Consider the following 16451-nt stretch of genomic DNA (forward strand, 5'->3'; position numbering starts at 1 on the left):
CTGCAAATTGCCTTTGCAAATGTAACACCTTCTTCTAACATCCACGCAAACATGGTTTGGCATATTTCTATTCATATTCTGAAAGATGGGGTGGGGCACTCTCCACCGATAGCTAATTAGGGAGTACACTGTACAAGGTAGAGAAGGCAGAATATTTCTGTACAAAAGGCAGAATATTTATATTGATGATGTAGAATGTTGAGATAGGAGCATTTTTAATAGTGAATGTTATAACCATCTTAATGTTTAAAATAATGCTTAAAAATATGGAAAAAGGGTCTCGACCCAAAACGTCACCCATTCCTTCTCTCCAAAGATGCTGCCTGTCCAGCTGAGTTACTCTAGCATTTTGTCTCTATTTTCGGTGTAAACCAGCATCTGCAGTTCCTTCCTACAGGTTAAAAATACCTTGTTTTTCACTTGGGTAGGGTGTAAAGAGCACAGCTCTAATAATGCAAGGCATGTTTTGTTTTGCTGAAGGATTGCCCTCCATGACCCTCCCCTCCCTTTATTGGTGACATTCATTCACAAGCACCACAACCCTCCCACAGAGGTCTCTGCCCATTCCCAAATAAAAGTTACATCATCTGTAGGAAGAGTTTCCATTGTCAAGGGAAGGCTCCACCATCTTCTGCTTAAATCTCTCTGCCTCTCTAGCCTCCTTCAAAAATGCCTTAAACCAATTTTAAACCAATTTTGCTCATTTGCAGATTTTATGGTGGTTGTTAATGTTTAATGGGCCCTCTGTTTGTTTTCACAGCTTTTGCACCAGAGGGAAGTGGAATTGTCAGGGGAGTGGACTGTGTCCGTCAACGTGTATGGTTCATGGAGAAGGACACGTCACGACATTTGACGGAAAGCAATATGTCTTTGATGGGAACTGCGAATATATTTTAGTTCAGGTAAAACTGAAATGTATTCACTAATTTTCTCTTCAATATTTAATCAATCACATTTCCTTTCCAAAGGCAAAGTGCTGGAAGATGCCAGCAGGCCTGGTAGTATCTGCGAAAGGAAATGGATAAACAATGTTTCGGCTCAGAAAGTTTCTATCCAAAACATTGTGGCCTTCCGTCCACAGATGCTGCCTGACCCACTGAGTTCCTCCAGCACTTCTTTTTTTTTGCTCAAGATTCCAGTATCTGCAGTCTCTTATGTTTTCATTTTACTGCTCCACTCAAAAATCTCCTAAAAATATGTCTATTTTGAAGCTCTCCTAAAAAAAGGGTCCTGCCCTGAAATGTCTTCTGTCCTTTACCCTTCACAGATACTGCCTTGCTTGCTGAGTTGCTCCAATTTATTTCCAAAGCCTATGAGCTAGCCTTTTACAGTAAATTACTAATTTAAATAGATATTCTCTTTATAACTAGTCACAACCAGTCAGATAGCAGTTCTTTAAAGCTAAGACCAAATTGCATTTATCCACTGCTTACACATTTTTATTTATAACAAGATCACTGGATAAAAAGAAGCACCATGTATCTGTGATTGATGTTAATTATCACAGAATAACATGATTTTGAATTTCATTTTTGATGCTTTTTATTGTCACAATACACCATTCAGTGTAATTGATGCAGTTATTAAGGAATAGGATTATACTCTCCTATCTTTTAAGCCATTTATTGTTTGCTATGTACAATTTAACTTAAAAATGTTTAATTGTATTATTCCTTCAGGATGCTTGTTCTGCCATCTACTCACAGCCATCATTCAAGATAGTGGCAGAATATGTCTATTGCAGCCAGTCAAAAACCGTTTGCACCAAGGCGATAAAGGTGTACTACAAGGTAATTAGTATTTCTGGCTTTTGAATCAATTTTATATAGCCTTTTGAGTGACAGTAATGTTACATAATATCTTTAATACAATCAGCCATTTATTTTTTATAATTCATTTAAAAATGTTTTCTGCAATATTTGTTTAATATTATCATGGGTTCATAATATCCATGTTTTTTTTGTCCTGCTGCTTTCATGAAAAAAGTTACCACAATTGCTGTCAAAGAACATAGAACATGTCAGCACAGGAATGAGCCCTTTGGCCCACAAATTTGTGTTGAACTGATCTCATCAGCCTGCACATGATCCATATCCATCTATTCCATGGATTTCCTTGTGCCTATACAAAAGCATCTTCCACACCACTATCGTATCTGCTTCCACCACCACCAATGGCAATGTGTTCCAAGCCCCCACCGTACAATGTGTACAAAATTTGCCCAGCACAACTCCATTAAGCTTTCCTCCACTCACCCTATATTTCCACCCTGTGAAAAGGTTTCTGACTGTCCACCCTATCTATGCCTCTCATAAGTTTACATACTTCTATGGCTCAAACATTCCAGAGAAAACCATCCAAGTCTATCCGTACGCTCGCTGTAGCTGAGACTCTCTAACCCAGGCAGCATCCTCGTAAAACTCCTGTGCACCCACTCCAAAGCTTCCACATCTTTCCTGTAATGGGGCGAGTCCAAGATCCCTCAGCACCTCAATACTGTTCATGGTTTTGTACCTGTATACTTTCTTCTTGCATTCAACCTTCCAAAGTACAACAACTTTCACTTGCTCAGGTGAAACTCCATCTGCCATTTCTCCGCCCATTTCTGAAACTGATCTATATCTGGTTGTATCTTTTGACAGCCTTCCTCATTGTCTGCAACTTCTCCAATTTTGGTGTTGTCACAAACCTACTCAACATCTATATATACGTCCAAGTCATTTATATATCAGAAACAGCAGAGGTCCCAGCACAGATCCTTGAGGAACTCCACTGGTCACAGACCTCCAGCCCGAATATCTTCCTTCCACCACAATCCTCTGTCTTCTATGCATAATTCATAATTCAGTTACCACTCATTAAGACAAGTTATTGTGAATGCCATGCCATCGTCTAATTCAGCTTACCATGAGGGACCTTATCAAAAGATTGACTAAAATCCATGTATACAACATCCACTGCCCCACCTTCATCAATCTCCTTCGACACCTCATCAAAAAACTCAATTAAGTTGATAAGACACAACCAGCCCCGTCCAATGGGTATCCCTAATTAGCTTATTCTCGTCCAAATGGGAGTAAATCCCATCGCAAAGAATTCTCGCCAATAGTTTCCCTACCATTGATGTGATGTTCAGTGGCCTCTAGTTCAATGGATTATCTCTACCTCTCTTCATAAACAAAGGAACAACTTTGGCCACTCTCCAGTACTCCGGGACCTTGTCTGTGGCGAGAGAAGAAACAAAGATCCTCATTAAGGCCCCTGCAATCCCCATTCTTGTCTCCTTCAATAACCCGGTATAGATCCCATCAGTCGCTGGAGACTTATTCACCTGAATGCTGTTCAAGAGTCCCAGCACCACCTCCTTTTCAATGTCAAACTGCCCTGGCATATTTGTATTCTCCACACTGATCTGGCTGTCCTCCAAGTCGTCCTCAATGATTCAATTATGCTTTTATTATCACGTGTGAAGTGCTAACATAGTGAAATTAATTTTCTTACAAACAGTCCAGTCGAGTATTGCCATACCCCTGATCACCGATTAGTAAGTGTACAGAAATAATCCACATGTAAGAGGTCCCATGTTTTGGTGCCATTTTCAAACACCATGCATCAGTTCTTATGAGCAGTGCCCATACCAGGCATGTCCCAGGTTCCTGCGGCCTCCAGCCATCTCCTTCCTTGGACACCACGTCCCACTCCCAGCTACCTCTCCTCTCCTACCGGCCCATCGCAGGCTCCATCCTGCAGGTCTCTGGTCTTTGGCAGACGAGCAGGGGTCAGCACAGCGGCTTCTCCCTCCCAGAGCAGCAGTCAGGGGGCTGACTCGGCGGGTTCCTGCTGCAGGTTGCGATCCACCGGGCCTTCCGTTCGGCCGCCGGGGACCCTGGGTACATCGATACAGAATCAAAGCACTTGTTTAGTACTTCACCAACATCCTCCAACCAAGTGTAAATCTCTTCTTTTCCTTGATCCTCCATTTCCTTGATTCCCTTCTTTTTCTTTTACATATATGTTGTATATAAGTACTGCCATAGTAATAATGTAAAGCACCTAGTTTTCACTAAAAGTAAAAGACTCCACTTTTAGCATCTTGTCTTAACCAAGATATCAAGACTATTGCATGTTAGTAAGTTGTCCGGATTTCAGTCATCCACTTTCAGACATACTGGTTGCCCGTTCAAGTCACACAAATCTGAACATTAAATTTCAGCTAACACATTAGGGGATTGTCAAGGGTGTGCGATTGCGAAGAGAACGTGGCACAGGTGAGGTGCCTTTTCGTAGAAGATAAATGACAATCATGTTCCTTGTATAATTGACCTGTGAACGCGTGGCATTATTTTTCTGAGAGATTAACTGGTGTGAAACCTAATGTACATCTCCGGAGCATTGACCATTTATACTCTGCAAATAGTGGGGTCTGGCTCTGTGTGCGTATCTGAAATAATAGTAACCACACGTCAGAAATACATGATGTGTTTTTCCTCCATCTGGGTCCTCCATCATGTTGTTACTTGTCGGCGGAGCACCAAGGCAAATTCCTTGTATGTGAATATTTGGCCAATAAACTAACTTACTTACTTACTTACTTACTTACTTATATACTGAAACTAACTGGGCATGCCTGCAGTGAATTGTGGTTTAATAATAAAGTGTAGTGGTTTATGTTTACTGTTAGCTTTAATTAAATAAATGAATATACTTGATTGATACCTTTGTTTCCAGGATTTTCTAATCAAAATGACAGATGCCACCTACAAGGTCATACCAGAAAGTGCTGTCGGGAAATTCACAGTAATTCATAACCAGATGTATCTCACATTCCAATTCGGAGATCCTGACACTCTTCAGCTAATAGTTACATGGAATTTAAAGATGAATACGTACATACAGATTATTGGGTTATCTAAGGTACCTTTCCCAGAATGTTATATTATACTTGTAGACATAACCGTGTTCATCTACAGATGGCATTTTGTATAAATAATACATAAACATAAGGTAAAGTTAGTTTATAATCCATTTGTTCTTTCGCTTTAAAAGGGATTCATCACATACAACTTTTTTAGATGGGAAAATTCCTGGGAGAATGTTATATCAAATCCTAACTCATTCTGTAAAATGCCAGAAGTTAAATGACAGTATGATGATGATGATACTTTATTGTCACTTGTGTCTAGCTAGGTGCAGTGAACGTCTTTGTTTTTGCATACAAGGTACACAAAAGGGCCACCACAAAGGTGCTGACAAAGTTACAAAAAATACTCATCCCTTCTTTGTCCCACCCCCTCCCCCCTCGCTGGGTTCTCTTTAGTTCTCGACAACATGGCCCGTCCACCTCGGCCCGACCCCATCCTCGGCCCGTCTTGACCCCGAGGCTTTGTTTCAACCCAACTCCGTTTGAGGCTCCGACCCGACCTTGCCCTTGGCCCGACCTAGTCCAGCTCATCCTCAGCCCGACCCGACCCGACCCGACCCGACCCGACCTCGGAGGCTTCGACTCAACCTCAGGGGCTCCCACTCGACCTCTGGGCTTCGACATGACCACCTCGCTTCCACCACTTCTTCGCTTCTCACTAGGCTCCTGTGCGGCGAGTCCTCCTCTGTTGTCTAATCGCAGTGGGCGTGTCGAACCTGCTTGCCAGGATCGTCCCAGCCCGCTGCTTTCCGGGAGTGTAATTAAAGGAACCACTGACCATTGCTGAATGTGGTCTCGAAATAACATGCCTGCACAGCTGCAAACCACAATGGCGCGGGTGTACCTAATTGCCCCTGCCCTGTCCATGGCACTCCCATGGATGTAAATTTGGTTCAGGTCCCAAGGATTCCTGCAAGATTCAAGCAGGGAGCTGACCTGAGCTGAGGCAGAATTGTACGTTGGGTTTGACAGCATGTGAGTAAAGCTGAGTAAGATCTTGCACTGGTGAGTATTGCCCACATATAGAACATAGAACAGGTCCTTCGGTCTACAATGTCTCCAAATTCCAATGCAGTAGATCTGCTCCATTGGCGATCCTCAGCCTCGGTCACCAGACTGATTTGAGGAAAGTTAAAGCAGACTGGGCCAATACCTACTGGATCTTAGAAGAATGAGAGTTAATTTTTTTGAAACTTTTTACAGGGTAAATCTGTTCCGGCCAGATTTTCCATCCCAAGATCCTTCTTGCCTAAATGTGTAGGAAGGAACTGCAGATGCTGGTTTACATCGAAGATAGACACAAAATGCTGGAGTAACTCAGAGAGACAGGCAGCATCTCTGGAGAGAAGGAATGGATGATGTTTCAGATCGAGATTCAGATGCTGGTTGATCCTTCTTCAGACTGAGAGCCAGGGGAACCTATCCTCCCAAAATAACTCCTTCCTGTCCATTCTCGAGCTCCTTATCCTCTTCAAGACAATCGCCACAATCTATTCCACCACCCGAATCCCACTTCCATCCCACCACTTTAACCGTCATTAAGTGCGAAGTGATGTACTTTGGGAAGTTAAACCAGGGCAGGACATTTACAGTCAATGAAAAGGCCTTACAAATACTCAGTTCTCTGGAAGTGGTGACGCAGGTAGACAAGCTTGCTCACCTCGCATGCTTGCCTTCATTATAAACAATTCATTGAGTGCAAGAATCGGCACATCATGTTACAGCGTTAGAATCCTTTGGTGAGGCCCCACCTGGAATATATATATAGTTCGGGTTGCCATATCTGAGGAAGGATGTGATTAAGCTGGAGAGGGTGGAGAAAAGGTTTGCAAGGGTAGTGCCATGCCTGTAGGGTTTGAATCATGAGAAGACTGGATAGACTGAAACCGTTTTTCCTGGAGCAAAGGAAGCAGAGTAGTGATCTGGTAAAGGTTTATGAAATCCTGGGGGGGGGGGGGGGGGGGGGCTATAACCAAGATAGATGGTTGCAGTTCTTTTTCCCCAAGGTATAGAGTCTAAATCAGAGGGCATACATTTAAGGTGAAAGCAGAAAGATTTGAGAGAAATCTGAGGGGCAATCTTTTCACACTGAAGATGGTGGGTATGTGGTACAAACTGCCAGAGAAAATGGTAGAGGCAGGTTCAATCGTGTTTAAAAGACATTTGGATAGGTTCATCGATAGGAAAGGTTTAGTTGGATATGGGCCAAAGCAGGTACACGGGACTAGCTCAGGAAGTCCTTGGTCAGCATGGACGAGTTGGGCTGAAAGATTAAGCTGAATAACTGTTTGACTGATTATAATGCTAAAAGATACAGTATCTTTGAATTCAATTAGTGTGTAAGCTCAATGTCATTTAACAGTACAGTAGCTAAAATTCTACTGCATTTTCAGTTTTCAGTGTGTGGACTCTGTGGCAATGCCAATGGTAATATTAAAGATGAGCTGATAACTCAGACCCACTATTCAGCTAGCACTTTAATGAGCTTTGTAAACTCTTGGAAAGACGATCCCATGTGTGAGGATGTGACTGAAGTTGTGTACCCATGTGCAAAAAATCCATATCGAAAGTCATGGGCAGAGAAGCGATGCAAAATAATTCCCAGTGATGTGTTTCGACCCTGTCACAAGTTGGTAAGTATCTCCAGTGTTCTGAAATGTATTACTTAAATAAGTCCCATGGATAAGTAGTAAACTCAGCTTTACATCCAAGTTTAAGTGAAGTTCCCTTTAATTTGGGAATTCAGGAGAAGAAATATATTTCAGTATGTTTCATTTCACTGTATTTCTTCAGTTTTAAATTCTGTGGCAGATTCAATTTATACAAGTTGAGAGTGAAGAAAATAAAAGGCAGGCAGGACAGGAGATCTGAAGTGATAATGTAGGAAGGAACTGCAGATGCTGGTTGATCTGAAGTGATAAGCTGTATGAAGCAGTGTAAGGAAAGGAAGGGCTGCTGACTGTGATTGCCACTGCCGTGTCAATCATGGTGTCAGGGGTTATGGGGAGAAAGTAGGAGAATGGGGTTAATAGGGCGAGATAGATCAGCCATGATTGAATGCCGGAGTAGACTTGATGGGCCAAATGGCCTAATTCTGTTTCTATCACTTATGATCACTTATGCTGATATCAATCTGCACGTTACTCAGTGTCCTTGCGGCCTCAAGCTCCCCTGGAACTAAGGGGCCAGTGCAATATAACGGGTGACTGAGCAGGGCCAAGCGAGTGTCTCCCACAACAATGTGAGTCATAGGGCACACTAACGGGTCCTTTAGACACAAAGTATGTGGCCACCACCCATCCTGCCACATATTTATGGGGTGTGGGAGGAAACCAGACTACCTGGAGAAAAGGCACAGGGTCACAGATAGAACATGCAATCTCCTCACAGGCTGAAGGTCTGGATTGAACCAGGGTCTTCGGAACCATTAGGCAGCAGCTCTGCAAGCTGTACCAGTGTGCTGCCCCAAAACTCAGCCTCAGAGCATTACAGGGCTTCCGAATGTCTCTGACTCAGGACTTTTAAAAACTATTCAAAATGAAATAAACAGACAAAATATAATAAATATTTTTTTTTAAATCACCGTAGCATAGCACACTGGAACTGGAGACACTGTGAACACAGCACACTGGGACTCGAGACACGATGGACACAGTTGTGAACGGGGAGGGAGGAGAGGTTTAGGGGACATGGCCAGTTAGACGAGAGTTTCAAATGAGGGGAGAAAAAAAAATCAAGATAAAGATCTAGTCTTTTACAACTGAAGTAAAAATAAATTTCTTCTAGCAGAGGGGAGCTCTAGAATTCTCTACATCAGAGAATTGTGGAGGGTGGTGCAAATGAACTATTTACGTAAATTGGAGGTAGATACATTTGTGAATGATGTGTGTCGGGAGTGGTGGTGATGGAAAGGTATGGGGAACCAGCACAGGGAAGGAGTTGAGACCAGCTAAAGAGTAACAACAAACATTGAATGGTGGGGCAGGCTTAAGGGACCAGGTACCTTGTCTTGTGTTTCTGCAGAATTTGAAGGAATTCATAACATTGAATGTTAAGAAAGGACATTAGAAAGTTAGCTGTGGAAGATAATTGAACAATAACCTGCTTTACGAAATACATGTCTAAGGTGCAGAATGCCTGCAGGTCATTACATTTTTAAATACTATAGGAAAAAAAAATCACCGAAATTGCCCACATCACTAATCAAGCTGGGAATGAGTTTTTTCAATCACAATCTGAGATGTATTATTAAATTTGGATTAAAGTTGGAAACAAAATATTTTATTTGCAATATTTGCAATAAATCTGGATTAAAATTAATGTCACATTTGTACAGATGACAACAAAGGCTATAAAGAAAGATTTTTTTTAAAATCTGTGTTTTCATCGTGTTTTAGAGATTTAAAATGAGCTGTTCAATTTTCTTTGTGTTCCAGCTCCGTTGGTTTCCATACTATTATAAATGTAACAGAGATGCGTGTGGTTGTGAACTGGTTGGGGATTGCGAGTGTCTCTGTGATGCTGTTGCAGCCTTTGCTAAAGCTTGCTTAGATGCCGGGGTCTGTATCGACTGGAGAACCCCAGACTTCTGTCGTAAGTTTTACTATCTATCACAATGTATTGTTTTTTGTCTTTATTCACTATTATTGTTTGTTGTGTGTGTGTGTGTGTGTGTGTGTGTGTGTGTGTGTGTGTGTGTGTGTGTTTGTACACACACACACATATATATATATGTGTGTGTAAAGAGGACACAAAATTCTGTAGCAACTCAGCGGTCAGGCGGGTGATATCTGAGACATAGAGATACGGAAGGGTCAGGTGTGAAAACAGCAGATCAAAAGGGAAGGTACACAAAAATGCTGGAGAAACTCAGCGGGTGCAGCAGCATCTATGGAGCGAAGGGACATTGATTAAGGAAAATCTATCTATGTATACGTGTGTGTATATGTCTATATATATATATATATATATATATATACAAACTAACATTTTAATTCTCGTGCATTACATTGTTTACGGTGTACTATGTTTACATATTCTGTTGTGCTGCTGCAAGTAAGAATTTCACTGTTCTATTCTATCTGGGACATATGACAATAAAACACTCTTGACCCATGACTCTAGTGTGATAGAAATAAAACTATGATTAAACATGATGAGTATGATAAAATAAAATGAGAATCCAGCATACAAATAGTTTTCTGACAAACTACGTGGGATATTTTGCATTGCTCGCACAGTGAATTATGGAAACAATTATTCTACTACCTATGTATAAGAACAGCCCTAGTTAAATTGCACATGTTTTAAATATTTAATTCCTATTTATTTTTAACTTTTATACATCACTGTGAAGTATTGTTATTGAACACAGCTGGCAGATTATCTGCCCAAGAAGTGACTTGTGTCTCGGTGGCCACTCCACCCATCAGGAGAAGGATGGTCTCCTCCAGCCCAGTGCAGTGGAGAGTCCATTCCCTTTCCATCCCTCCTATTCTTAGTTTTTAGTTTGATTTAGTTTAGAGATACAGCGCGGAAACAAGCCCTTTGGCCCACTGACTCCGCACCAACTAGCGTTCATCTGTACACTAGTTCTATCCGACATACAAGGGACAATTTACAGAAACCATTTAACCTACAAACCTGTGCCTCTTTGGAACATGGGAGGAAACTGGAGCATGTGGGAGAATATACAAACTCCATGCAGACAGCACTTGTAGTCAGGATCAAACTCGGTTCTTTGGTGCTGTAAAGCAGCAGCACTACCGCTGCGCCATGCTGTCGTCCCTCAAACCTAAGAGTCTGGATTCCAAGCCGAAATGTTCCATATTCGTGCCTGAATCTAAAGAAGGGTAGCAAACCAAATCTTCACTTATTCATGTTCTCCAGAGATGCTACCCAACCAAGTTATTCCAGCACTTTGTGTCCTTTCTTAGAAACCAGCATCTTGTGTCTATCCTTCAGATTATTGGGTATACTGAGCCATTGAGTACATTGAAGACTGGGAGAGATATTTGAATGAGAGTGGATCAGGCAGAAAAGGGAAGAAAGGGAGAAAGACAGGATCAGCTGTACACAAGGAGTGCAAGGGCCAGATTATCAACTCCTCCTCCTGCTTTATCAGTTGTTATGAAAATAATGCCGACTCAGGAGGTTTATCACAGGTCATTAAGAACCTGTTATGAAATTCATCAACTATTGAAAATAAATACAATAACAAAACAATTGTGTGAGCTTCTTGTGTAGGAAGGAAATGCAGATGCTGATTTAAATTGAAGTTATACACAAAAAGCTGGAGTAACTCAGTGGGTCAAGCAGCATCTCTGGAGAAAAGGAATAGGTGGCGTTTCGGGTCAAGGCCCTTCTTCAGACCCTTCTTCAGAGAGTCAGGGGAAAGGGAAACTAGAGATATTGTTCAATTATCATTATATTTATGATTAATGTATACAATTAATGAATTCATTGACATAGTACTATTAGATGTCATAATAATAATCAGTCATTTAAACTATCTTATAGCTGTGAACTGTGATTTCTACAATACTCATGAGCAAGATACTAACATTTATAAATATGACGGCGACATCAAATGCAACTGGCACTATCAACCTTGCTTGTGCCCCAATGCTCCTTGGACCTTCTCAAAGTCAAATATGGAAGGTACAGTAAAGATTATATTCCTAATTAAGTTACATTTTCTGTTGTGGCAGGCATTTGCTGAATATAATTTCCTTCCATCTCATTTCTAAATCAGTAACAACTTTACAGTCTAACACTATTTACTATTACTTGTGCTTGATGAATAATTCTACATTAAAATGTCAGAGCATTGTTCCATGTAATGTTAAATATTGTGGTATCTAATTAACAGGAAAAAAGCCTAATAACTAGAGCCAGGATTTTGCCATGAATGTCATGTGCCTATTCATGCCTTTTTTGATGATTTCACCAGGAAAATGCATTTTTTACGATCGAGTGCCTAAATCAGCCTTTTTTTTTTGTCATTTTGCTAAAAGGTCGAGCTATTTTCTCGAGTTGTACTGTGATTACAATGACGTTTTCTATGTTAACACGTTAATATTAATGTTATTATTAACGTGTTAACATAGTTTAACTTACAAGAAAATTTCCACCACCGGGGCGAAACCGGGGGCGCCACCGTTGGCCGTTCATTCGTTCGTGCCGCTGCCCGCTGTTTCCTTTTTCTCCACGATCTATTTAAGAAAGTACTGCAGATGCTGGAAAAATCGAAGGTAGACAAAAAATGCTGGAGAAACTCAGCGGGTGAGGCAGGCAGAGAACGAAAATGCGACATTTTAGGTCAAGACCCTTTTTCAGACTGATGTGGAGGGGGGAGGGGCGGGAAAAAGAAAGAAAGAGGCAAAGACATTAGGACTAGAAAGAGAGCTGGGAAGGGGAGGGGGAATACGGAGAAGACAAGGGCTATCTAAAATAGAGAAGCCAATGTTGATACTGCTGGGCTGTCGACTATCCAAGCGAAATACCTAAGCTTGTCTCCTCACTACATTTACTGCTGGTTCCAGTCGCAAAGCTGAGTTTTCGAGTGATGTGTGCAAGGCATTCATTGATGCTGGAATTCCACTGTGGAAATTGGAAAATAAATCTCTCAGAGGTTTTTTTAGAGAAATACACAGAGGAACATATACCAAGCGAGTCATCATTATGGAAAAATTATGTTTTCAACATTTCAACATTGTTGTGCAGAAAATTAGAGATGAAGTTGCACGCAACAAAATATGGATCTCAATAGACAGGACAACCGATGCTGTGAGGAGATATGTTGCCAATGTGGTCATCGGTACACTGAAGGCAGGTCAACCATCAAAGGAGTATTTCTTGACATCGGATGTATTGGTGGTCAAACAGCTGCACTATTGCTCAGTTGTTTACATCTTCACTTGCTGTACTTTGGCATGAAGGTATAAAGCACGAGAATGTTCTTCTGTTTGTTACTGATGCAGCTCCGTACATGGAAAAAGCTGCTCGTGCTCTTCAAATCTTATTCCCCAAAATGTTGTATTTGACAGGCTTAGCTCAAGGACCTCATAGAATTGCCAAGTACATAGGTAGCTTGTCTCCAAATGTCGATTGCCTAGTTTCCAATTTGAGGAAGAAAATCTTCCTCAAAGCATTGTCACGTGTACAGTTGTTCAAGGAAATGGTACCCGAGATTCCACTACCTCATCAGACCGTTTTGACTAGGTGGGGTACATGGTTCTCTGCTGTACTCTACTATGCTGCAAATTTTTAAAAGATAAAATAAATCGGCGACTGTTTTGAAGAAGAATGTGCTCCAGTCAGGATCGGCAGTCAGAAATCATGCAGGAAACGTCCCCCCACCGCGATCTTCCAATTTGCTTCCAATTTTGCAAACTTCCCACAAGCTATCACTTCCCTTGATAAATGTGGCGAAACATTAGTGAATAACCTGCAGGTTTTTCAACAAAGTAACTGACGATATTTGTAAAATTCCTGGCGATGTAGGTAAAGACACACAAGGAAAATGTGAGAGAGTGATTTTAGCTAACAAAGATCTTGCAGAAATACAAAACATAGCTAAAGTTCTCAAAAGTAGTTGTAATGCACAAGATATTGACATGAATATAGAGTCTGTAGCTTGTTTTGGGTATGCCCCAGTGACCTCAGCTGCGGTAGAAATATGTTTTTCACAACTGAAGCATATTCTGTCTGACAGACGGCATAGTTTAACACCAGATAAATTGAAAAAAATGCTAGTAATTATGTACAACTAGTCAACTTTGGTCATTTAATGTCATATACCATAATGTTATCATTTTTAACCATATTTTGGTTGTGTAAATACATGCCTTTTTATGCCTTTTTTGGTCAATAAATGCCTTTTTCGTGGCTTTTTTGTAATTTTATTATGCCTTTTTGCCTGCCTATTTCAGAGATTTTTTGTGCCTAAACATCCTGGCTCTTCTAATAACAAATGATAAAATTAAATTTCTTTGTGAATAGGTTGTTACAATTGCAGCATAGATGAGTACTTTGACCAAGAACAGCGGCGCTGTATGCCATGTGGTGAGTACTGCAATTTGGTTTTGATGTTTGAACATAGAACAGTACAGCACCGGAAAGGGCCCTTCAGCCCACAATGTTTGTGCTGAACATAACGCCAATTAAACTGATTTCATTTGTCTCTACATGATCCAATTAAATGTAGAGTGTAACTTACTCTACATGGCGAAACGAGTAACAGTCTCATTGACAGGACACCTCAGCAACATCACCAGGGGCGACCAGTCCAAACTCATTGGCAGACACTTCCAGCAGCACGGGATCCAGTCCCTCGAGATCATGGGCCTAGAAACAAACATAAATTAGTCAACCAGTCATAGGAAGAGGGCAGAGAGGAAATGGATTGAAGCGTTACAGACGCCACAGCCAAATGGCCTTAACTTAGCATAAGCTCACACATAGGGTGGACCCTGACTGACGCCTACTGTAGAAGAAAAGTTAATATCTCCAGATACTTAATTGGGGTTGGAATTAAATAAGGTAATGAAAGGGTGTGTGGATGTGGCAATTGGCATCTCTTGTTGACCAGCTGCAGAGAAGATCATGAGAATCTTGCGAAACAAGTTTCAGACACGTCATCTCCTGGAATTGACCTCGTACCTGTGTTCGTTGTCTGGGTGCGTAGCCTTTTTCAGGCCATTCTATGAGAATGCATAGCGTTGGTGAACAAAACACGACTGCAATAGTTGGGTAGACCACCCGCTCCCCCTGCCGTTAGTAGTGCAGAAACGTTGCAGACAAGGGGGGCTATGATAGGCTTGGGGAGGGGCATTGGCGCGGTCTGCTCTGATAAGAGGTGGAGTGCAGTGTAAGGGTAAAACAGACAATTTCAGCTAAAGTACGAAATGGTGTTATCAGCCATAGCCCCTTGAAAACAAGTTTTCCCGTCAAAGTCTTCTTTGAGATAGATAATACTCTTGGAAGATGAGATAGAATAATGTCAGGATGTGTAGTAAAGAACCGAAGATGCTGGTTTACATCGAAGGTAAACACAAAATACTGGATTAACTCAGCGGGACAGACAGCATCTCTGGAGAGAGCTTCTCTCCAGACAGAGCTTCTTTCCAGAGATATTGCCTGTCCCGCTGAGTTACTCCAGCATAATACATAGGATGTCCTTGTATTGTGTTTGACTTGCATTAACCATCCGTTGTTGGATAAGATTAACATTATCAAAAAGTATATTATGACTAATGAAATAATTAATAAGCATTTAGAAGATAGTAATAACAGGAAAACATATAGACAAGGACAAAGTATATTTTCAAATAATTGTATCTAACCGAAGAAAAAAGTTGTTTACTGCACTGTATAACTATGGGCTAATTCTGCTGCAAAGACAGAAGTGGTGAGCAGTTAACCACCGCTCACTCCATGATATCATGCAATAGAGCCTCTTGAAGCCAAACTCAAAGTCTCCGTTTTTCCTTTAAGTCAATTTCCTCAAAAACTACAAATCTCCAGAAGGGCAAGTGTAAAGGTGAGTGAATTTGGACGAGGATGATGAGTACGTGGGCCAAACCAAAGGGGCAGTACATGGTGAAAAGGAATCTCCAGGGGGAGATCATTGAGCACCAGAGGGCATTTTGTCCCACTGCCCAATAAATGATAACCTAACCCTAAATGCCACTAACATATCTGCCTCCATCACCACCCCTGGCAATGTGTTCCAGGTACTCCCTACTCTCTGTGTAAAAAAAATCTTGCCCTGTAATTGTTTTACAAAATAATGATCTATTTACAAATCTGTCAGGTAAATGCATAGTTTATCTTTAATTAGTCAAAAATAATGTGCAAGTTGTTTTGTTTCTTAAAAGTTCTTCAAATCTCACGTTCACGTCTATTAACCAGGGATATTTACAAAAATACCGAACACCAACGGTTATCCTCTGAAATTTAACACGGAAGTCTACTGAATGCTAGAAATATCTTCCCAAAACTCCAATAAAAATGTGATTTGCACATGAAAATTGTTTTAATCCAGAATTAGTTGAGTGGGCAAAGTTTTGTAAAATGAAGCACAATGTGGTAAAATGTGAAATTACCTATTTTGTCGGGAAAAATAAAAGAAGCACATTATCAAAATGGCAAAAGATTGCTGATCTCTGAGGCAAAGCAGATTCTGGTTGTCCTAATGCATGATCTATAAAGTCTTGGTATAGAGGTAGGGCAAATGTTTCGGAATGTTTTTGCTGATTGCTTGGGAAATTGAACACAAAAGTATGCAGGTTATGTTCAGTTAGATGGGCCATTGATGTGATTACATTAAGAGTACATGCACCATAAATGCTGGTCTCCTTATTTAGGAAAGATGTTAACGTGATGGATGGAAGTAATTCAGAGAAGCAGAGAATGGTAGAGCTCTGGGGAGTGTCGTAGAGCTGAGGGATCTAGGAGTGCAAGAGCATGACTCCTTGAAGGTGGAGTCTCAGGAAGATAGGGTGGTAAAAAAAGGTGTTTTATAGAA

At 41.1% G+C, this 16451-nt stretch overlaps 1 protein-coding gene across 1 annotated transcript in view; it reads left to right on the forward strand.

The window, feature by feature from the left end:
- Positions 1 to 11812, forward strand: part of LOC116984421 (mucin-6-like) — a 110981-nt gene extending 99169 nt beyond the window's left edge. Inside the window, exons 18-24 of the mRNA XM_033038574.1 lie at positions 761 to 902; positions 1680 to 1790; positions 4729 to 4914; positions 7315 to 7554; positions 9358 to 9514; positions 11441 to 11581; positions 11793 to 11812. Coding sequence (XP_032894465.1) covers positions 761 to 902; positions 1680 to 1790; positions 4729 to 4914; positions 7315 to 7554; positions 9358 to 9514; positions 11441 to 11581; positions 11793 to 11812 — 997 coding nt within the window. The remainder of the gene's footprint in view (positions 1 to 760; positions 903 to 1679; positions 1791 to 4728; positions 4915 to 7314; positions 7555 to 9357; positions 9515 to 11440; positions 11582 to 11792) is intronic.
- Positions 11813 to 16451: the final 4639 nt, after the last annotated feature.

This window comes from Amblyraja radiata, chromosome 20 (genome assembly GCF_010909765.2).
Source record: "Amblyraja radiata isolate CabotCenter1 chromosome 20, sAmbRad1.1.pri, whole genome shotgun sequence".
Classification (NCBI taxonomy): Eukaryota; Metazoa; Chordata; class Chondrichthyes; order Rajiformes; family Rajidae; genus Amblyraja; species Amblyraja radiata.